General features: G+C 42.9%; 1 protein-coding gene across 1 annotated transcript; it reads right to left on the bottom strand.

Moving 5' to 3' along the window:
• Positions 1–1,634: 1,634 nt before the first annotated feature.
• On the bottom strand, positions 1,635–23,198 carry zfyve28 (zinc finger, FYVE domain containing 28). The gene is made up of 14 exons (XM_076108590.1): positions 22,901–23,198; positions 10,421–10,561; positions 8,186–8,323; positions 7,794–7,996; positions 7,553–7,642; positions 7,375–7,464; positions 7,179–7,280; positions 5,548–7,074; positions 5,164–5,259; positions 4,549–4,712; positions 4,332–4,448; positions 3,951–4,052; positions 3,720–3,823; positions 1,635–3,582 (listed from the first exon to the last, which is right to left on the bottom strand). Exons 1-14 carry the CDS (start codon positions 22,934–22,936, stop codon positions 3,451–3,453), a joined length of 3,042 nt encoding a protein of 1,013 aa, XP_075964705.1. The 5' UTR covers positions 22,937–23,198; the 3' UTR covers positions 1,635–3,450.
• Positions 23,199–24,663: the final 1,465 nt, after the last annotated feature.

Genomic DNA, 24,663 nt, shown 5'->3' on the forward strand with positions numbered 1-24,663 from the left:
TTTCATATGCTAATTTTATTTTTCAAAAAAGTAAGGGCAGTCTCCTCCCTGCGCGAGTCTGCTTCGTCCACCAAGTGACTTTTCCAGTGCGCGCAGCAGCGGAGGCTTGTTGTCCGTCCCAGCGCTGCAGCTGCGGGCCAATCACAGCCTGCAGAGGCCGGACACGTTTAACTCTTTATCTCTCACCCACACAAACCTCTTCATCACCAATTCCATTATCATCACCGCTGTAAGCTTAATGTACAAGAAAAGAGATAACAGCTGGAGATTAAAGGAGGATACTACGCAGATATCGCCGGGAAATTAAGTCCATATGGCTGTTTCAAAGGGAGGTTACTGCTGCTATTCTCCTATATGGGATTTAAAAATAAAATAAAAACTTTCAGTAAAAGTTATTAACTTACTACTGGGCTTCACAGACTCCAATATCCACACTATAATTAAAGTATTAACTTCAGAAGTTTTAAAATCCTACTGAAACAGCGTCTGGCATACAACCTTTTCTCTATTTAAGGGTCAAAAAATGAAAACATATGGTTCAGTACTGTATCTCCATGTGCAATGACTGATAAATACAATTTTAATACAATGCCATGAACAGGTGCTGCCACCCAGTGGTTCCTTTCTTGATCAGATCTGTTCCTGTAATTTAGGGATTCCACAGAACAGGTTAAACTGTTTCACTCATTATACTGTATGTTGGCAGCATGTATGTATGTGTCCTACTGCTGTGTTTTTGCCTCTAATCCAGTGCTGAATTTTTTGGGTCTCTGAAAAGAATTGTTTTCCTGTGCTGGTTCCTGTAGGCCTATCTTGTACTTTCTTAGAGGCTTACTTCAGCAATTTGTTTCCCAAGAGATGGATAAAAACATAAATTAAAGGATAAAAACATAAATAATAAAGAAGTAGAAGCTGAGTCATCCTGACTTTTAGTCTCTAGTATGGCAAACAACAGCATAGTTGGACCCTCCCTGTCTGGCAAAGACCCACGTCTTTCAAACCCCATTTCCCCATTCTGTAACACAAACTTTCTAAGAAAATTGCTAACTTCATGACCGAGCCAAAATAAAACAAGCTTTCTTAAGAATGCTCCATCCGGAGCCACAGAAGACATATAACAACTGTTTTCACGAGTTGAGGTGGCTCCTCAGCTTGTGAAAACAGTTGAAATGAGCATCTCTGAAGAATATTCAGTCAGTCAAAACAAAACAATACTCAACTTTAACAATTGTCAACCAACTCAACTCTTGAAAAGGGTGATTTGTGGTTTGAGACAATTCAAGTCACATTAGAGTTGCACTTCGTATATTGTGGTGGCTGCAGATCAGGGGTTAGAGTGGATCATCCTCCGATCCCCCGCTCCTCTTGTTTGCGTGTCAAAGTGTCATTGAGTGAGACAACAAGCCCCGCTCCTAAAATGCTTAGGATGGGTTGAATGCAGAGGTCAAAGTTCATGTATGTATGCAAAGTATGCAGCAATTAAAGTGAAGTTTAAGTTTTGAATCCACACTATTGACATCTTGGATTTCATACATTTTCTGTGGAGCTGTACATCAGTATGACATTACCGGGACCAGGCCCCTTTTTTAAATTATTGGACTATAATAGACAGTACGTCGATCAATGCAGGACACAAATCTACTGACACATTTAAAGGCAGAAATCCAATGGTACTTTGCTGTAAAAATAAAGTGGAGATGTTATCAGTCAACCTTTTAAACAGGAAAAAGTAATTTATTTCAATATACATCGCATTTAAAACTATATAACATTATTTGTTTGTTGAATATTTTACACAGCTCTTATCATGGAAATTAATTTTACAAAATAAGACCAAACTCTGAAACAATAACCCTTTAATTACTGCATGATTCCTTGTATTTTACATAAAAGTAATTATAGCTTGATACATTAGTTTTGTTCTTTATAAAAGGAAAAAAAAAAACTTTTCAAAGTGAGTTCATACGTCCTTTGATGAAAATAAAATTGATCCAAGAGTAGTGAATGATTTTGATTATGTAATGCCTGAGAAACTGCTTTAAGTCAGAGCAGAACGGACATGATGTGATATCTCATTGATGTTGCTCAAAGGTCCATTATTTGACGGGCCACTCTCAGACACACAAACTCTGTTGTTTCATGAGCATGGAAGATACTTTGTACGTAGTCATTCAATGGAAGCAGATTCAAGAGCAGAAAGGAAGTCAGGTGCAAATTATGTCAATTTGGGAGCAAAATATCTGTTCCTGTCCAACAGTACCACCAGAGCCAAAGCTGGAAATAATTATTTGTAAACCCAAATCAGCACAGCTTATCGCCTCGGAAATGGCCTATAACTACAATTTAAAATAGCTAAGTGTCGTCTCTAAAATGTGCAGGACCATTGCAGTTAGTAGTAATATTGCACTATAACGAGCGTGAGTAGGAAGAGAAATCAATGGGCATCAATCGGCCTGTAGTCCGTAGGCCAGCACCTTAGAAGGCCTCTGGTTCAGAACAAATTGTACACAATGAGGGCACGATGAGGGCACTGAGCGAAGAGAGGTCAACTCTCCACTAGGGGGCCTTCAAGACCCGACAGTGATGACTAGAGAATCCCTTTTAATCATCTCAGTGTGCAGCGGAGTCCTCAGAGGAAACTCAACATGCCACGGTGCGACTGTAAAAGCAGTGGGCACGGTCCATTGCCAAAAAGAGCTGATCGGTCAAACTTGTTGGAACCGCGACGCTTTTTCACAAAGTGATAAAGAATTACACATTCATTGCCATTAAAAAGCATGAAAGAATCTTAATATAAAAGCTGTCTGTTTTTCATTTTGCTTTACTGGGACTGGTAGTGTGAGGAAGTTTGCTTTCCAGTTCCCATATAAATAGCAAATAGTTAACTGAAGACATTGTAGTGTAGCTATTACCAGATGTATCCTTATTTACATGGTTTTCATGACTTACATTCTTTTTAGTAATCCGAGTCCCGTGGGAGCCCTGGCACCAATGTAGGAAGCTCGCAAAAGCATAAGAAAATATGTCACAAGTCCTTTCATTTACACCTAAAGCAGCAAATCAAGCAAGGTGGCCCGTTTTGATTTTGTGCTGCAAACTGCTACAGAGGACTGTTGCACAATGCCAGTTCAAAATCTGTTAATGCCTGTTCATCCACCTCTATAATCAGGCAAGCATTTGTAAATCCTTCTTGTGTGTTGGCTGGGAACTGAAATCAAACCCTTTGGTTGCAAGTCTCTCCGAAGCAACAGAAACGGGTCGAATCATCACTCGTGGCTGCGTGTCTGGTCTCTGCTTTGTCATCTGTAATGGCCTCACACCGCAGCCTTGCTCAGCAGGTACGACGACGATCCATTAGGTATACCGGAGTCGTGTGGCATTTGCTTTGTTCACAGCCCTGGATCTGTCCGTTGCATATGTTTGTTGTGGCGGACTGTGTGCTTTGTGGAGTTAGATGCCGGCCTTGTCGCTGTAGAAGGGTGTGACGTGAAACATGTAGCAGTGTGTGCAAACCCTAACGGGCTTCACCTGGCCATACCGGGGCAAAGGAGCAGAATGGGAAGAGCAGCGCGAGCAGAAGATCTGAAATGACACGGTATATAATGTATCAGTTACTATCCATATGATGGCAACACACAATGTACGAATCACCAGTTTGATCAACTACACATCATGAGAATTCTGCCACCTAGACTCCCTCAGACAAAGAGACATCGTACCTTTCCACAGCTTCTACAGTGATGCTTCCTGCGGATGACAGTGAAGGGAGCCTTGCAGGCAATGCAGGAGTTGCAGGCTTCATCTGGGACCCAGTCCGGAGGGTCTACACAGAGAGAAACAGTTAACACAAGGTAGGACAGTCACCATCAGCCCGTCTGCTGCAGGAAAAAAAGGGTGAAAAGGAACCGATTAACAGAACTCTGAGTGGGTCCGTCAGTGGATTTTCTGACCTTCGAACTGGCCGTCCCGGGCCTTGGCTGCCAATTCAGATGAGGAAATGGTCTCCTGACAGAGGGCACAGTCCTCCAGCACAGCACTGCGCAGAACAGGCCCTGATGGACACCATACAAGGAGAAACCGGCATAGTGTGTGATTGATTGTTTTTTGTGTTAAAAGCCCTGCTGCAGACTTATGGATCAGTGAGACAATATAATGCAGACAACCTTTTTGGAGAAATATTAAATCTTTACACGCCAATAAAAACACTCTTAAAGACATTTTTGAGATAACCATTTTTTAGTGATACTAAGGCATTTCTGAATTATGTCTGTATTATATTAATAAGGGACAATGCACTGTAACATATTGAATATCTAAGACAAGTTCCTCACCTTTCTTTTGGTTATCGTCGTCTCCCTCCTCACACTTGGTTGCCATTACTTCAAACAGAGTCTTGAGGATGCTGCGAAGGTCACTAGCATAGTTGGTCTGCAGCTGATCAGCAACACCTGCATCACACCAGAACACATGATGGATATCAAAATGAGGCAAAGACAAAGAGGTGGACGGAGCGGGACGGAGCGGGACTAACCGTGCGAGAGCTTTTACCTGATATACAAACAAAGAGACGGTGGATGAGGTCGCTGCTGCTGTGGAAGCGCGATCGGATCTTGTTCCTGGCGGCCAGCTTGACGTTTTGCAGGGCCAACTGGATCTCCTGATGGTCCAGGTCTTCTGACATCCCTGAGCTGGGGGTCAGACTGCTGACAGGGCTGGAGGGAGTGGCGATAAGACATTCAAATCATATTTCATCCACTGTAATCTTTAAGTTAAAAATGCTTTATTAGAAAATAAAGCAGATCAAATAAAAGCAAACAAATCCACTCCCTACATATTTCACAAATTGTCAGGAAAATGCTGCTATTAACTATTCTGTACAGAACGTACATGGGGATCAATACTACAACATCGGTCTAATTAAATCTACAGTCTAAGCCAGGAGGCAAATGAATGCTGTCACCTGTAGCCCATATGGGAAGAGGTGACTGACACTTCAATCGACTCCTGAATGTGAACAAAGGACTGCATAAAGACTGGAACAAAATGCATCTTTTTATCTTTCATGCAAGGACTCAGTTTTTAGGGATTTTTTTGAGCGTGGGCAGGAAAAAGACATTCACAAATATAACAGTGACACACACACTTTCATGAGTGATGAGTTACCTGGGAGTGTATGGACTGCTTGACAGACTACATGTGGTGACCGACACACTTTCACAGTCACTACCTGACACAGAGCTGAGGGGAGAGCCCTGAAAACTAAAAACAACCAAACAAATAATAAAAAAAAGAGGATGAATAACAGTAGTACAGAAAAAAATGTATAAACACAAACACAATGGTAAAAGAAACACACAGGTATAAAACTAAGGCAATATAAGGCAAAGTGCAAAACCAGAGACAATGGATGAAAGCAACCGAATATAAAAATATGACGAAATATGGTGAAATAAAACTATTTACGTTGATGCAAGATTGTGTAAAGATCCTACGTCCCCCAAATAAATCAAAAAGCTAGTTAAAGGACTCATAGTAATGACAGCACACCTGGAGCTCCTCGTGCTGTCCTCTTTGGTGTCCCTCTTCAAGTCTTTAGTTCCGGGCTTGTCCTTATCCGTCTCTTGGTCCCTCTGTCGGCCTCCAGTGGCCTGCTGCCTCTTTTCATTGCACGGGGAGGGTCCATCCCCTCCACTGGAGCCAGAGTCATGAGAGTGATGCCCCGGCCATGGAGACACAACCAGGCACTTCTCACACAGCTGGGAGTTTGAATCCTCGTCCAGGGTCTCTGCAGAGCAGTGAGAAGAAGGGGGAGTCAATTGAGCGAGCTCACCCTTGCTGTGAGGCTCGTGACCTTGTTGGGGCAGTCGGCAAGCGGCCGACTGGAAGACGGCGCTGGGGGCTGCCGTCTTACAGTGGTTATCCAATCCCAGGGCGAGGCCTAACCCAAGTCCAGTGGACTCTGCAGTGATGGCATCCTCATGACCATCCTCACAGCTCCCACAACAGACACAGGAGTTGAGCAGGCAGTGAGAGGCCACCAGAGGGCCACAGGACTCAATTTCAGAGGGAGCAGGCTGTGGCAGCAGCAGCTTGTCTGCGGCCAGCTCTGTCAAGCTGGGGGAACGAGGGTTGAAGATGACCGTGGCCGACAGCTTCATCCCGCCCATACGGTGGGCGATGACCTCCGCTGTTTCAGACGCTGTCCCCTCCAAGCCCATTTCCCATCCGTTGGCGTAAGGCAAAGATTCAGAGCCAGGAGCGGAAGTGCAAGGAGGGCGCTTTGCTTTAGGACAGTGTGTGTTCTGGCTGCGTGGCTGTGGGCATGGCTGCTCTGACTGGGCTTCAGTGTACCAACCATTCCTGGCAGAGGGTGGCTGTGGTCCCAGCTTGCGCTGCACAGGACGAGCAGACTCTGGTGCTTTGGAAGGAGTGGTGATACAACGACAGGCCTCTCTTGAAATGCTGGTGATGCCGTCTCCTGCTGCGTCCAGGTCCTCCATTAAGAAGACCTTGTCCTCCTCCTCTAAATAGATGCCTGTCCTTCCCCGGCCCACCAGGAGCCTGTGGGGAGAGGCTTCAGTGCTAGAAGACCCACTGGAGCCTCCTGCCTCTCCTCTGTGGGGATGGTGTGCGGGTGACTGACCCTGGCTGGGAGGCAACAGAAAGGTGGACATCTCGTCCCCCACGCGGTACACCATCATGTTGAGCTGCTCCAGTTCCTCCTCATCGTACTGCATGGAACAGGCCAACTCGGCCTCCTCGGCCTCCTCACACAGCAGGCCCTGCTCCTGCTCCTCCCCTCCCATTTCTACCTCCTCCCAGCCTTTTTCCACTTGCGTCAGCTCCTCCTCCTGGCTGGGACAGACAAATGGAGCCAGATGCTCCTGTTCACCCTCACTCTCCCCTTTGGAGGTGTCATTAGCGGGGCTGCAGGATGAGTGATTCTCTTGGACTGGAGCTGGTGAGCTGTCTGTGGCCTGCTCCTGGTCTATGTCTAAGTCCACGTCCTGAGTGATACACAGATTTTTTTCTAGTGTCATTAACTCCTCATCACTCAGGGTCTGGAGCAGGTCTCTGCAAAAGAATTGCAAGATAGTTGTGAAATACTGATACAGGAAAAACGATCATTTTGAAAGCTTACTTTTTTTTTTGTGATGTTCCTTATTGAAGGACTGTACCTGATTTTCTTTAATAAAGTGCGAAAAGGCCGGAAGAGCTCAGATATGTCCTCTGCTTTTCGGTCTAGGTTGAGAGGTCCGTCTGAATACACAACCAGCCCACTAAAAAAAACATATTTAAAATTCAATAAGAGGGCAGGAGAAGGTAGAAAACAAGGGCGTGGGTGGAAGAATGGAAAGGACAGCCAACACTTACCATACAATGGCTAGTCTGGGAATTGTAAACATCAGTGCGGGTTCATAGTCATCGATCATGTCTTGTGTGAGATAGCCCAGCTTTAGGGCCCTTGGACAACAGAAGGGGGAAAAAAACATTATTTCCAGATATTATATAAATTGTGGTGAATTCCAGATAAAGCTAGCAGTAAACTCACCTGTCCACAGTCTCACAGAAGAGCACAATCACTTCCTGCTGTACATAGTATTCTTTGGGCGACTTCACAGGCACCATGGCTGACACATAACTGTTAATGGAAGAAAAAGAAAGTTGGAATGTAATGACATTCAATGCTTTGTTTGTTTTTTGGCAATCTTGTGACCAAGAATCTTTGAAGATGATAAATGTGGATTCATCTTATTGCTACAATTGCCAATAATGTCTGGCCCTTCATTTACCTGAGCTCAAACTCAGCAAAAAGGCCGTCGAAATGTCGCAATGCGTCCTTCATACGGTCCGTGTACAAGTTGAGGTCTCTCAGGGCCTGGTCTCTGGTTATGTTGCGTACCTCCTCCAGGCTACGTGTAAGGTCCTTAGCCAGGGGCCTCATTGCTATACTCTCTATCTCCCTGTTCATGATGATGGAGCCGGCAGCCAAACACTACACACGAACACGTACATCATAAATCATCATTAAACTGAGAAAACGTACGTTTACAATGGCACACTTGACAATAAAAAATAAAAAAAAACACTCATTTGTAAAAGTGAATGCAACATCTTTATGCACATGTGTAGGACTTGTGCAAGGTTGTTTTGTCCTAGACGGATGCTAGAGGGAATACAGTACCTCAGCCCCAAACCAGAGCTGCCCTGCCAAGTTGTCATGACGGATCTCCTCTGGGAACTTGACACAGAAGTCTCTGTTGGCCCGGTTGTTGGGAATACATTCATCCATGATCTGATTGATAATGTTCAACACAGTATCCTGCAGATGAAAAAAAAAAAAAAAAAGGAGTGACAGAAAACAAAATTGAACAAACTAGTTGGAGGGATGAACATGAGCGAGTGAAAATCTGTTCCTGAAAAACAATTTTCTCAGCGTTGAGCTGATGTTGGTCAATAATCCAGGCTTCATCTCTTTCTAAACGCCCATTGTATTACAACGTTTAAAGACCATTGATTAGCACGTGAATGAAAACAATTTGACAAGTGCGTGAGACCGCTGTGGCCCCTTGCAGGTCCATTCTCCCTCAATAAAAACACAAAACTTAAGCCCCTAATTCTAGCAGTGAAAATGCAGTGTCACACGCAGCAAGAGCTAATCAAGAGCTTATGTGCCGCTGGCATGTACAACAGCCATAACAATGACTTACAATGAGCCTTTCCCTCTACCGCAGCTGCACTGTAATCTTGTCAGGCACAGCACTGCGTCTTTCTCTGCTGGCCCCGAAGGAGAAAGATTAAAAAGCTTTGAGAAGGAGAGCTTAACCACCGATTCCTTTATGGCTGTGTGTGTGTATCTTGGTCCGGCACAAGTACCACCCCACTGTCTGTGAGCGTCTCCCAGCGGGGGACATCGATGATAACCTTCACTGCTGCTGGTTTCATATCATCAAGAGGTAGGGACTCTGGCGTGATACCTGTGCCTGACAGAAGACTGGCTTCTATCCTTATTATAGCCTACCTCCCACTCCTTTCACCATCTCTGACCTATTATCTTCCTCCGTCTCTTGTGTATGCCACCAAACTCAATCGTTATCCATCTCAAACACACACACACACTGTAAGAATAGCCGTGCCGAGCAGCATGCCAGCAACCCCCCGCAGAGGCCCATGAATAAGAGCTGATAGCAGCAGTGGCAGGTTCAAGTGCAAACTTTTGGCTTGAGTGCACTTGCCCTCTACTCTTGGGGCCTCGAGGCTGTGGGGTATCATACTGCTTAATTCATTCTCCCAAAAACACATGGAAGGATGCACGCTACTGAAAAAGACTCTGAACATACAAGTGCTGAGAATCATTAATAATTTTCACTGCAACTTGTAGGGTGACAAAATCTGAGACAAATTTGAGTTACAGACATCTTAACAAGCTAGTCACTGAACTGCTTCTGAAATAAAGTAAGAAGAGCCTCAAAACACAGAAAAGAGAAAGAAACTGCAAAGACAAGGTGACAGATTGGCAGAGGGAAGGATGGAGGGGAAATAGACAGAACAGTTGGGGATCAAGTGATGACCTTATTAAGTGGTTCTCCCCTGTGTGCTGAGGCAGTGGGGGGAGGCTGAGGCACAACGGGCCAGATGACGACCTCCCTCCACCACCTCCAGCTCCCTCAGCGTGATGCAGCACGGCAGCCATCACTCATGCACAGCATCACCTTCTAAGCTCCTCTCAGCCCTGACCACGACTGAACCTGTATCACCACATACAGTAAGTTAACATACACTTTCATTCATAGAGTAAAAACAAAAAGACATCTTGTTCTAAACACAATTACCTCAATCAAAGCTCCGGTTATAAAATGCCTCTCACCCAAAGAAGGCGCTCTTGTAACCATTTACCAGTAACTCACATGACACACAGCCCAGTCCAAACAAAGTCTACTTATCTCCTCTTATCAGCAAAACTGCTTGATGTTAGAACCCGGGCCAAGCAATGCGGAGTAAGACAGCAGCCATATCACCACGCCTGTATCCACAAGGGGGTGATAAGCGCGGTGTCTATTTTAGCTTCTAGGTCAAAGCCAAAGGTCCAGTCAGGTGATTATGAGAACGAAAATAATTTAAAATAAACATAGGAATCTATGTCTCAGTCAGGTGTTAGGTGCTGTAATCATTCCGCTATTAAAATTCACTCCTTTACATGCTTGAACAGGGGGAATGATGACAGCAAGCAAAACCTGTTAAGTGTTCATTTGGGCACCTGACTTTAAATACTGTGAACCTATCGTTTAACTCTACTCCAACCCAGGGCTATTTTTATGTTTTATTTATGATGAATGACTGAAATAACGGGCTGAACTTGATCCTTAATGAAATGAAAGACGCAGTGAGATGATGACTTTGTTGGTTTCTCGCTGCTGACCTGGCAAGAGCGGAACTGGTTGACCAACAGGGTACATCTCTGAGGGTCCTTCCTGCCGTCGAGGCCGTCCAGCTCAGTGGCCACCTGATTCAGCTCTTCATCAGCGTAGTAGAACTGGGCCAAGAGCTGAGGGTCCGTCCTCTGCACAAAAAACACAAAGAGACACAAGGAGGTCACTTTCAATAGCTGTTCATGAGAAACAATACAGACAAAGCAATGCACAGAAAACAACACAATACATTACAATCGCTGTGATGATTAATAACTGGGCTTAATACATCCCCCAACATTCATCGACTGTGTTACAAATCACAATGTCCTCAGGCCCAGGGTGACATCTCCATCTATGTATGACCAACAGCCCCAAACCCAAAAGTATTCAGTTTACCATCATAGAAGACTAAAGAAACCTGAAAATATTCACATTTGAGATGCTGAAACCAGAGAATTTTGTTCTTGAAGAGCCTGATGATTGTGAGACAATATATTCTCTCATTTTGGATTTCTTTCATCAGTCTTACTAAAAAGCTGAAACATGACATTGGGGTTTTCTGTCACTGGATAAGTGAGTATCTATTACTATGCTGGTTATTAGAATTCGAGCACTTCATCAATTTAACAAAGCAAAGTGAAAATTTGTGAATATCAAAGCAAACCAGATTTCTATTTGACTCAAACCAGAAGAAGGGCCAAGCCAAGCCAGGATAACTTGGAAGTCGAGAGACAACATGCTTTCTGTTATCAGGGGATGACAGAAACAGAACCTAACTAAGCTGTGAGAGATATGAATAAACTCCGCAGTGTCCAAAGCCTGCTACTTCATAAGGTACGTCAATTATTAATTTCATCTGCAAAACTTACTAACTGATGTCACACATTGAGGAAATCCGGCAACAATACAGAGTGAGGAATATCACTCCAGATGTGCTCCGTTTTGTCCGTCAGGTCTACAAGTTGCTCAGGGGAAAGACCTTTGTTCACTCATTACACTGGGTTTAATGTGTAGTGCTGGGGGGGGAATTGACATGCACCCTACTTAGAGCTCTGCATGAGTGAATTACAGAGTCAGGCATGGACAGCTGCATTGTCAAGGAAAGCAGCTCTATTCTGTTCAAACTGTGGTCAAGTTAACACATGAATTACTTATTGTGTTCAGCAGGCCTCCTGGTAACAACAACACTTTGGCGTTAACAGGTGGAGTATTTATGTCTGCATAGCTTCACCCACTCTGGATATAACCAACAGTGAATGCAACTCTTTTAGTCACCTTCTGCTTTAAGTTATAAACTATATTCTCCTGCAAATAAACGATGGAACTGAGATAGAGTGATTTAGAAGGAGCAGTCATGTCCAGGCAATAGCATAATACAGCAACATACTTCCAATCTGTATAGGGACAAAAATAAAATCAGGTAAGTAGGGCATTGTACAGGCCATCTTAACAACAGATTGTTCTCCCATTTGCCAAGGTATTCTGGCCATTTATGAACACATGAAACACAAGGCACGGGTCGTACAAACATTCACCCATAAACACATTTTCAAGTATGGGAGGTATGGTACGGCAAGTGATAAAAAATGGCAATAATCCTGACAAGAGGAGGTAACAAAGGTTAATATAGTGTGAAAGCTCCCCAGAAGAGTGAGTGTAATTAGAGAGGCTGGCCCTCGAAGAGGATTGATGTCGTTATCTCCCACCATGCTCCCCTCAGAGAGTGTGTGTGTGTGTGTGTGTGTGTGTGTGTGTGGGGGGGGGGGGGGCAGCATAGCGCAGCAAATCTCTCCACTGCCGAGTGAAGCGCAGACACAGCAACAACACACAAGGTAGGGAAGAGACACTGACGCACCAAAAAGTGTAAACACAACAATTGATCATTCGTATTGCTTAGACCTGCCCAAAATAAAAGTATACGTTTGCAGTACAATCAAGATACCAATATTTTTAATTACACCCACAAACACTTTATGCACTCACACACAAACGTCCTCGGCTTAATGGTTTTTAAAATGGCGACCACATGCCGACGTGCATGATCACAAACCACAGGGACACGATGAACTCAGAAAGGACGGCATGACTGTGCAAACTGGAAGTCGGTAAACAGGATCGTTTTGCCTGCCAATGCACGCCTCAACTGCCTGGAAACATACTTCATGAAGTCAAACCGAATACTGGTATTTACCGAAACCTCTCACAGGACCTTTTCCCTTAAGTTTGCAGTGCTTCCTGTTGCGTGATGCTCTCCCCGTGGGCCCTCGCTCCTCTCTCTGAATATGATACATGGTGCTGTTCCCTCACTCTCTCTCATTAATAATGAAACAAGCAGCAAGGAGAAAACACAGAGATCCAACCTGCAGCTCGGGTACTTGTCGCATTATTACTGTGAGGAGGGACATTTTTGTATATTTTAAAGGTTATTTGGAGGACTGAGATATGTCACTAAAATATAATCAACATGGGGAGGGCTATATTTTGACAACCTTTATGTTATTTCAATGTGATGTTTTTGGAACAACTAGTATGGTCCTTTGCTGTGTGATACTTGAGTTTTCAAATCAAAGCTGCACGAGGATGAGTTACAGAACAGCAGCGCTGGATTACAGCAGATTGTCTTTTCTTGTTCAAGGACACTTGAGCTGGTTTGTCCCACAAAGTAAAATCAATAATATTTCTGCACGTTGTTCATGAGTGTGAATTTTGACGTCTCTGTCATGTCGGGTTTTCTGAATAAATTGGAAGAGCAATGCAGAAAATGGCATCTAATCTAAAACAGGCAACTCTGAGTCTGCATTACAGCAGGCAATAGGAAGTGATTCACACTCTCCTCAAGTGTTCTTTTTTAACAAGGTTACATACGTGCTCTATTTATAAATAATCTGTGAAGAATGGGGATAGGCAGCCACGGTATTATAGCTGTAAATAGTCATGTTCATCATTGCATTGGCATTACAACAGTGGAAATCAATTTGAGTGGGTTTCTCTGAATGTGTAGGCTAATGGGAAACGAGCACAAAGGAAATCCTAATTAAACAGGGAAGCAAACAAACCCACTGTCAAAGGAGGTATTCATCTTTACATCCAACTTTAATCTCAGCAGTGAGAGAGGCAATGATATCACCGGTCAGGAGTCAGATTTGACTGGACGTTGCACAACCGTGTAACAATGAGTGAGCCTATGATACAAATGCCATGATGACCAAACAGGAAACAAGAGTGGGAGACAGCGGAAGACCGTTTTCTGGAGAAAGGCACAACACGGCCCACAAAGTGGTGGCATTCATTTCTGAAGCATATAGGCCGACACGCTGACAGAGGAAGAAAAGAAGTGTTTGATACGGACGCCATCCTATAGCTTCCTCCTGCTGCATTCCTCACACAAGAGAGAACATTCCTGCAGCATTGCATCATGGGGGGGAGAGTCCAAGGCAGGAAATACTCAAGACATGCTACCAGTAGCAACAGCTGTTTGTGAGCTCAACCTTAGCTTAACTATAATTCATTGATAAGTAATTCATGTTTTTAGTACATATAATTAGTAAATAATTGCACTTTATAGCTGCCAGGTGTAACTGTAAATAATTGACAAAGCTAACTTTAGTTTGCTAAAATATGCCCTGTTTAAAGTGAAAACTAAAAGGAGGTAATGAGATGAGGTAGACACATAACACTTGATTACAATGCTGTATATTAACTGGGTTAAGGGGGGGGGAGTTTAAATTACATTTCACAAAAACAACTTAACATTATGCCAATAGCGTTAGCTTGAAGGGCCAAATAACGTAAGTTAGGTTAGCATCCTGGGTCACAGCGAAAGTTAAAGTAGTAATGCTATTTTAACATCGAATAACATACAGCAACGTTAACACATCTGGCTACAATGGCCACCATAAGGGAAGCTGTTTGATGAGGCCATACAAGTCATAAAATACAAGTTTTGGCAAGTTTTGGCTTTGGCAAGAGTAGAGTAAATGGTTGAAAAAGATTGCAACGATTAAAAAAGCTAGATATTGAAACTTTATGAACCTCCAGACTGAGAAAAATAAACATAAGGTGACAGAAAAAGGTAACGTTAAAATGAAAAAGCTGGAAAACAATACCTTCCTACAAGTATTAAAATTGGTCTGCAAAAATGGACATTTGGGGATCTGGCCTCTGAACTTGCGCCTTGTGTCATCACCACCAATAACAGCTCTACCTCGCCTTAGTGGGGAAATGATTCAGCAGATTCAGCTCCTGTGGCGTGCCACTCTCCTGCTAGACTGCTGCTGTCCTGGGTGCCCTCTCTTTGAGATGACTCAAGAACTCTATCCAATGCGGTCACAAACCCATCATTTCAGACTATTAGGCTCCCATAACCGCATCCACAGTGACAATTACTCTTAAGCCCCCTCAATCACACCGTTTGACAGTGACTGTCCGTTTTGTTTAATGGTAAATCAATAGCAGGCGATGACGGTGTGACTTTTATTGAAGCGAGTTACTGAGAGTTGCCTGCTTCTGTACCATCAACATTTTCATCATCTCAGCCAGCTTTCTCCTTGAGCCGCTGATTCTGGACTTCACTTCTATTCAGAGTGCGCGGATGATGGAGGCCGTCGGGCTAGTGCTTCATGAACGTCCATAGCATCGCTGCGTGCACACTGAGCCCACTTAAGGGACTTATGAGAAACCTTGCCTCTGGCCTCCATACTCTATTCCAGGCTCAATTTGCTGCCTTCTGGCTGCCTTCCAACGATCAGAGGCAAATATTGTAGGGGGGGGGGGGGGGGGGGGAAGACCAGTTCACTCTGCTTCATTCAGTCAGTTGGCAGACTGGCAAAAAAGTAGCTGGATACAGTTCATCACCTTATTTATTATTCAGGGCTCAGCATAAAAGCCCAGGCAAGAGCAAGCGAATCGTTTTGGTAACAAACAAGGAAACTTCCTCGACCATTACTTATATTAAGTTTGGCAGAATAAAAAGTATAATCTTTTGGAGAATGCAGTGTTGTGCTTAAGTGCATTCAATTTGTGTTGAGTCATTCTGTTTGTGTTCAGCTTGCATCAGGAGTTTCTTTTCTCACCTCTGTGTTGTTTTCTGCAGCTACAAAGTTATTGATGGTGACTTTTCGGGCATAAACTCCAATCATTCACATTTTAAGATGGTTTCAGCACTCATCACAGACTGCTGAGGAGGAGTATGTCTGCACTAACCATCTGAAAGTTGGATCCAAAGCAGACTACAGATTAAAATGCATTGACTCAATATATTCAGAGTGGTCTGCCCATCTGGACTGATGGCATAATCTGTGTGCTTGTCTCCTCTCAGATGGCTGCCCTAATCTGGCATTTGGTCTAAGCAATGACCACTGCGTGTGCCTGGCTCATGGTTTAATATGACAGGCTGAGGTGACACGGGGGGTGCAGAGAATTTAGGTGGCTGCGAGTTGTGTCCAGGATCCCCCAATGGTAGAGTGGTGACATGAGGGGACATCCCTCTTCCCATCACAGGGAAGGTATTATTGCAAGAAGCAATCTGGTTATACAATCCACAGCTGGCTGTTAAATTGTGACTCGAGAGAGGAAAGTTTAATTTTTAGATTTACAAAATCAACAACTTTACATTTTTCATGGTGTATGAGTTCTGAAGAGATGACACGAGGTGACGATGAATGCCCCCTACTGATACTGGCATGCCTAACATTTAAGAACGTAACTCGAACAAACCTAACTACGACCTCTCGTGATTTCTCTGTGAAATTAGGACCCACATCCCCTTTTCACAACGGAGGATGTGCATGACACACAGTCAGGCTAATTCTGTCCACATTCCTTTCATTGTTACTAACAGTGAGTGAGAGCTGGCGTCGCCCCGGCAGTCCAGATCCCCCCCCCAATGACAGCTGTGCGCAGCAAGAGTACGTGCGAGTAAACACACATCTTTGATTGCTGTCTGCCGAGATTAAATGTATGCAAGTCGACATGCTTGTGCAACTGGGATCGCACCGATAAACAAGCAGCAGTTCTGCTTGCATTGTTTCCCACAGACAAGCACTTGTATGAACATTGTCATTTAGACTACATTTCCCTCATTAAAAAGGCACATTAAAAATACCAGTATATCAGTAAGACATTGCTGACTTTTCATAACTCTCTCACCAAAACTACAGGAGGGGGGTATTTCGATATCCATCTATTGAACACAAACTGTTTTCCATTCAAATATGAGTTAAAATATCAATGTTCTAGAGTCCAGTAGGTAGAAACAGTAGAGCTGCTAAAGAGAGACATCCTCTCATCTTATCTCCTGCCAACTGTAGCCAGGGCCAAAATCTAATCCCAAAAATACAGGCCTACTGTTCGCCTCCTTTCCCTTCCCTCTCCCCTGCTGATAAGACAGAGCCCAAAGCAGAAGGGGTTGCTGGCTCTTCCTAGAACAATCAGACTCATAATATAGACAAAGGGCACCTTGAATGGTTTGTTTATCATCGGTGACAATGAAGAGAGGAGTTTAAGCCTTTTAAACCAGAGAGGGTACCAATTATTACCAATAAGAAACTGGGTGTAGAAAATGAGTGCAGACTCTCAGTCGATACCAGGACAAGATGATTTTCTTTGGTGCCTGTAAATCTCACTCTTCTCCCACAGCAATTTTCTTTCAATCATCGCTTCCCCACACCTCGGACAGTGGGCCCCGATTCCCCAAACCTGCAATGAATTTAAAAAAGGCCTTCAATCGCCGGGCCTGTCTCAATCTGCGCTAGGGTCAGCTCTCTAAATCTCGGCAGCTGACACCAAATCAATTACCGCACGGCTGGTGGGTAAGCAGAACGGGACGTTCCACAAAGAACTCCAGAAACGAGGCTAAATATGAAGCCGCGCTGGCTGCTGCTCAGCAGTTTGCCGTTCCCTCTTCCATCGACTCCGTGCCAACAGGGCAGAATCAACTTTGCGAGGACGGGCCCCTATTCGCTTCACCTGCTCTCCGTTCTCGCAATGGCACGTTAGCAATATTCACCGAAACAAAGCGGGACGGATGACAAATGAAGGGCAGACAAGAAGGTGAGGTAAATCATGAAAACAACAGTAGGACCTACTACAGCTAGGCCTGTCATTCTCAGAAGAGGTGCTGCAATCACTACTGAGGAAATCAACAGCCATGATTCACCCAATGACAAAACATGTCCCAGGAAGAGAAGTGATGCTCTGATGAAACTATACATAGAGGTATTTGTCTTTAATTTAATACTATATGTTAGTTCAGAAAATGTACCGACATTTATTTACATTCATTTAGAATAAGTATAAACTGATTTTATGGGTATAAACTTAAAGAGGAGCAGGGGTGACGGTTATTTTCTAGATCTATGACAGAAAATTGTGAAAATTCCCACCACAATTTCCTGCCCTGATGTCTTCAAATTACTTCTTGCGTCTGACAAACAGTCAAAAAACATCCTCACACTTAAGAAACTGTAGTATTGGGTCTTTTCGGTCAATTTATCCAACTGAAACGATCAACAGATTATGAAACATGTATGCAGTCTAATTGTCTCAGGTCTAGGTCTGAGGCCCATTGTACAAACCATATGATTATCTAATGATGTTTTTGTTTCTGTTTCACGATTACAAACACTGTGAAAAAAAAAAATTTGCAAATATATTTTAAAAATGATCATCAACTAAGTTCAGGGGGGAAACAATTTAAAGACAATATGTACCTGAAAATGTGTCTTGGGTTTTCAATAGCAGTCCCAGATTATTAAAAAGCATTACAAATAGGAGAGCTCGTGGTCATCAATAACTCTAATGACCCTGCCTCGCCTTCCCCACATATTCTAGTTGTTTTTTGTTTGTTTTTTAAAATCAGACACACATAGCTATTACTGCTGTTTTGACCAAGTGTTAGAAGCTCCTCTTCATAGATGAACATTTCCCTCAAAATTAAAATCCAACTGTGCATCTTAAGTAGGGCCCACACAGATGGCAGCAGAAGGAAACGGGGCTTCTGGGTGAATGAGAAGTAAAAATGAGTTGCTTTGTTGAAACCATCAGCTGTCAACATGTCGGGTCCACTTTCTGACAGTGAAGACAAAAATCTCAAAAGCATCTTTTATGGTGGCTTGACAATGATAAATCACTTTTACTTTAGTCATTTTTAAACACGTATCCCAAAATGCATTGGTTCTAGCTACCAAATGTAAACATTTGCTGGTTTTCTTAGTCTTATAAAGGATAACAAATTGAATACATTTGGGTTTTGGACTATTGCTTGGAGGAAACAAGACATTGGAATATGAAAACATGGGCTTTAGGGAATTGTGATGACCATTTCTGTCCAATTTTTGACATGTCATAGAATACTAGATTACTTAAATATTCAAGAAAGTAATTGACAGATTTATTGATAATGAAAATAGCCCTAGTTAGGGCAAATAAAAACTAAAAATAGACTTGTCGTACTGTAATACTGTGTTGGTTTACATTATATTGTACAGGCTGTTACTGTGTCCACTACCAGTATGGATTTAATGTAGATATCATCTTTTCCCTGATATACAACTTACCTTCAGATGCAGTGCAATCATAAGGACTGCCAACAGAAGACCTTGCTAACTGTAGTTTGATGTTTTGCAAGCCAAAATGTCTTTTATTTGAATATATACACACTACAGATAAAGCTGCATAAGGAGCACGTTACAACACAATCCATCATTCAGATCTATGAGGACGTACTGCATAAGAAGGTAAGGCACATACATTTAGCTTTTGAGGAGACACGACAATCTTGAGGAGATTATTAAATAACACTGTTGACATAAAATGACATAAATAAATGGAATTTGAAGAAATAAAAAAGGTACAATTAGTAAGTTACACTGAAAAACTAGCTTATACTTGTAAACTGAGAACTTTTCTTGAGGTTTACTCTGTTAAGACGGCCATGATTTAATTATATTCCTCTGAAAAGAATCAGTTTGTAAGAATCAGTGACCGGTCAGATGTAGGGTGACCTTATGAAAGTAATCAGGCCTTTTTGCATTACACAGGTTCCTACACTTGCTAACAGCCTACATTGTTACAAGCCGGTATCTGTTTGACATTTTCGCTAAGGAGGAGTGCAGAAAGCATCAGCTACCCACGCTCTAAACTGGCCGGTGAGGAGGGGGGGGGGGAGGGATGAAAGGCAAATTAGCAGCATCCTGTAGATGGGGGTGAGAGCACCCAGCCTGGTGCAAGCTGTGAGCCTGTCACCCTGACAGATGAGGTGGAGTAGAGCTGAAGGTCAGCTCCTGAATGCCTGATGGAATAACAACCAAGAGAGGAGCACACAGAGGAGGTGTACAGGTTTACCCTCCTGACATCTCTCTCTCTCTCTCTCTCTCTCTCTCACGCCACCTCTCACTCTGCAAGTTTGCCGAGTGAGAGGTGAGGACACGGTGGCCATTTTGGCTGCGCAGAAACCTGAGCCAGGTCTCGCCTTTTTTTTGGGGGGGGACTGCAGGGATTTGTGCTGGAGCAGAATTTTATGAATGCGTCTCTCCCCTGAATTCACACTCTCCAAAGCCTATTGACTTATCTAAAATGTTTACCTGCAGAGTGTACAGTCAACGGTCAACTTATTACACAAAATACCTCCAGCGATAAGTAAAATCTCCTTTGTTGATAGTTTGGGAGATAAAGGTTAGGTGTTCACACAAAAACCAGACAAACCAGTTTAAAGGCTGAGAAGGATTGTGAAAAATATCCCCCACCGCCTTACAGATGAGCAGTGCAAACCATTCCTACGCTATCTTTCTTCCAGAAGTTGGCACTTTGATGACAGAGTCAACAGACAGGTACATTACGTCCGGTTAGCTTGCACACTATACTCTCCGACGCACCGGGGAGGGCTTGTGTAGAAGGGGCAAAAGAAGGTCCTCCTCGGTGGGACTTATCTGGGGAAGTAAAGAGCAGTTCTGGAAATATCAATTGCGCCGCTTCAGTCAAGGGAACATGCTGATTCAACACTTTTCGTCTCCAGGAGAACATTAGCTCAATAATAAACGGCTTACTGTAGATGCAAAATGACAACGCTATGCGGTGTTCAACTATCAATGCCAGATTATGATTTATTTTAACTACCACTGAAATATATGCTAGCTTGGTTGCTGTGATCAGAGCCCTCCTTTCCTCACTCCTTTCCTCACAGAGGCTTGTATCACTGTTCTCCTCACTCCTTTGAGGCAGAACTGATCATATGTGATCATATGTGACCACTGACCACAGACTTATGTGTGATTCTGTTAATTCCTACCATGGCTGTGATTTGGCAGAAAAAAGGGGCACTGATGCAATAGCTCAGCACTTCAGAGTCACTAGTCATTCATGAACGTGACAATGCTCTGGTGAACCCCAACACTTAGGCCTGACCCCAACAATGGGCCGCCAAAATGCTGTGACAGCAAAATGGTTAAACAGAGAAAAGAAGAGTGACGCAGGTGCGTGTATGTGGTAAAGAGCAGGCGGACAATCTATAATCACAGGCATTTTATTGTAACCCCGTCTGACACCGCTGTCGCAAAAACTCATAATTACTGTTGTTTGATATGGAAACGCAGTTGTCTTCTATTAACAGAGAGAGCGACTTATCAGTTTGTACTGCCGATCAGAAATACATGTTGACAAACCTTTTAAGCAAAACATCTGATATTCTATGCCAAGAAACACAACGATGCGCGACAGTCACCAACTTGTTGAAGAGGCTGTCTGCAGTGTACTTTCCTCCATTTCTATCAATAGAAATGGCCGTTATGATGCAAGATCAACGGTTCATGTGCAGCTCTTATGCCAATATACTGAAAGAATGCCAAACAATAAACACACTACAGTGTTATTCAGGCCCGATGACTTGCTCTGGACTTGGATATGTGAGAAGAAAACCTCGTCCTCAAAAGTAAAGATTCGTACAAAAGGTTTAAGGAAATCTATTTTTTCGTATCTATAATGTTTTTTTATATAAATGCTCTGCAGTTGATAATAACAACCGTATGTCCCCATCCTCCAGAAGAGGCTGCATTAGAATACTGTGCAGTACAAGTACAAGTGGTGTGCATCATTTCACAAAGTGCTTCACTGGAATATTTGCTCAGTCTTTCCAGTAAATGTAAAAAAAACTTCCAATAAGAGAATATTTGGTCCAGACGATGATACAGAATGTGAACCCATGTTAAACATTACAACATCCAGAGCTCACGATTCTCTTGAAGTTTTTCTCAATCCAATTTTGAAACAGCATCTGTGACCGTCTGTTGTTACTCAACTCTGACTCTCAATGTTTATGATGATACAGCACAAAATAAATTATAAACTGATCAATGATTACTTTCTTCAGATTCATGCAGTTTAGCGCATTAAGTAGGGTGCTTTGTAATGTCTCCTCCTAAAACCTAAAAGTTAACAAGAGTTCCCTCCCTGGAGAAATATTTGCATTCACTCTAACTAAAAAAAAAAGTGCTGCAGTTGGCATATATTTAAACTGTTCATTTAACAAGGCGGTCAAGCCTTCAATACTTTTTCTGCTGTCTCAGGCATGTTTCCACACTTTGAGCTTGATTCAAAGAAGCTCATCCATTAGATCAGCCCAACAGAGAGGATTATGCCTGTAAATGATGTATGCTGGGCCTGAGCAGCAGTAGATTCGATATGTTTAGCTTTTAATTTATCCAGTTTGGGATGTTTTCTGCAATCAACAAACCCATAGATGAAACAATTAAGACATTAAAATAAACATTTGGGGAAAAAAAACAACTATTTTGATAATCAATTAATCATTTTTGTCATTTTTCGAGCTTGAATGAAAAACATTTTACCAAGTTCCAGCCTCTCAGTTGTGAGTTTTTTTTCTGATTTTCTTTGTATTGTGTGAAAGTAAATTAAGACAATACAAGCAATAACTATTTTCTGACATGTTATACACCATATAATCAATCAGTTAATTGACAGAATAACCTTCAGACAAATTGATAATGAATATAATAATTACTTACAGCCATAAAATGTATTTACTTTTAATTCTTATTATATTTAATTAATATGTACTTAAGATATTTCACATTTGATTAACTTCTTATTTTGTAATGGCATTATTATTAACATTGTATCATTATTGTTGCTGATGTTGCTGCTATTATATCATTAATATTATGGTTTTACAAAGAAAATCACTAAAATACAACACCTCACATCAATGACAATGCCAGCTGAAGGCAGCAGTAAGTCAGTCAGTTTAATTCAGTTTGCATTGTCAGGCTGTAACATTGTTCGTCGCTTGAAAACAAAAGCATCAACAACAACAACAACAACAACAAAGGGACAGCTGCTGGTTAACACAGTGTAACATTAGGATCACAGGCTAGCGTTAGCGGATGAGAAAGCCTCACTGGTCGGCTGGTCTGCTAGCTATCCTCAAAGCTATGCATAAGAAATGACCGGCTGCAGAGCCGACACACATAACTTACCTTGGGCTTGTACAGCCACTTCCGAAAGCGGTTCATCGTTACCTCGCCACCTTCCTTTGTCACCGACCCCTCCTCTCCTCTCCTCTCCTGTACCTGTGTGCCTGACAGTCTCAGCGGTGGGCTGCTAAAGCTAGCTCGTATCGCTGGTGGGCTCCAAAACACGCCAAAATGTGCCAAACACAATGTGTGGTTAAGTTGCCCTGAACGTTACAACACGGCTCTGAACGCGCACAGAGAAGATATTCGACAACAGCGACTTATTTCCATCTTCGCTGAACCCCGAGGTTGGCTGCCTGTCTCCCCACTTTCCACGTCCCACCGATCCAGACGAGCGGAGCGCCGACTCTGCTCTCTGCCCCTCTACCGCTGCTTGATGTCACGTTGACAACATCCACCTCCCACTTTCACAGGAAGCGATGCCTTCACGTGCTGCTTACAAATACCGAGCTTTCGGTGCCTCTATTGGTCGGAAATATGATACAAAACCTACAAAATTAGACCATAAGCATGAGGCCTATACGGTGTGACTGGTTATTTATGTTTGGTAAACATCCCCTCCAGCCATGTTTATTTCTAAAATAAATACTAGACTTTCAATAATGTGTGTGTCTGTTATGGGTTTTCCACAAAAACGCTGAATTACCCAGTTAAAAAATCCTAAATCCTAAAATTACATATAGGCCTACTCCTTCTCTTTCAATTTCAAAATGTTGACTCCTGGAGAGAAAAATATCTTCTACGTCACTGAAAAGTCTATTCTGTGTATTTGTGTGGTGGATGTTTCAGGTTACCACGTCAAACATGTGTGAGTTATTGGACCATGATTGGTTTCCAAAACAGTTGTGACTCTTAAATCATGCTTTTCTGAACACGTTTTAAATTCAGATTTGAGGTCAGCACAAAGAAACCTTCCCTCTTCAGCAGATGAAGGAGAAAACAGTCTAGTGTCAAACTCTACATCATTCTGCACGGTGACGGTCAGGCCCGCAAGTAATGTGACAATCAGGTTTTTGAGCAGAGGGGGATTTAAATTCACTCAAAGTTACTTTGCAACAGAAATGTAAATTGTGTTGGGCAACTCATTCTTGACCAGGGCAACAGGAGGTGGCAAAACAATCCCAGCTCAAGGTCCACTCAATGGCTCTTGAATGTTAAATTGTAGCACACAGTCTCCATCCACAGAGAGTTCACAGCTAAGTTTGCTCAGTTGCAACGAAAAAGTAAACCAATAATTCTCATCCGTCATGTCTTAAGACTTGAGCTTGACCGTTCATTCTCACAGCTCAATCTTTGATTGAACATTCACTTTTAAGACAGATAGGACTAAACATATTTAGTCTGTTGAAAGTATACATTTGAAATGTAAATTTGTGACCATAGAATGACAATCCATGGGTTTTGTTTACATGCCCACAACAAATGAGTTTATGTTAATCAGATTATGGCAGGAAATCAGATGAAGCCTTGTGAGACTAAAACCCCCAGTTTGCATGTGATTTGTTCAGTAATCAGCTCCCCCCCCCCCCCCCCCCCACACTAACCCCTCAAACTCTGGTGTGAAGTTACTCACTTTTCCCTACAACAGTTACTTGTAACAAATACAAATAGCCGTTAATCTGGTTATAATTACCAGCATGCATTCCCTCTTTCCTTGACGAATTCCTCACGTCAATGTGCTCATTCACAACATTTCCAACAGTCCGTGAAGGCAGCGCACGGCTCGCCCAGACGTCACACTATGCAACGTCATAATTATTGTTATG

Source organism: Anarhichas minor, unplaced genomic scaffold (assembly GCF_050575085.1).
Source record: "Anarhichas minor isolate MPS153535 unplaced genomic scaffold, ASM5057508v1 ptg000040l, whole genome shotgun sequence".
Taxonomy (NCBI): domain Eukaryota; kingdom Metazoa; phylum Chordata; class Actinopteri; order Perciformes; family Anarhichadidae; genus Anarhichas; species Anarhichas minor.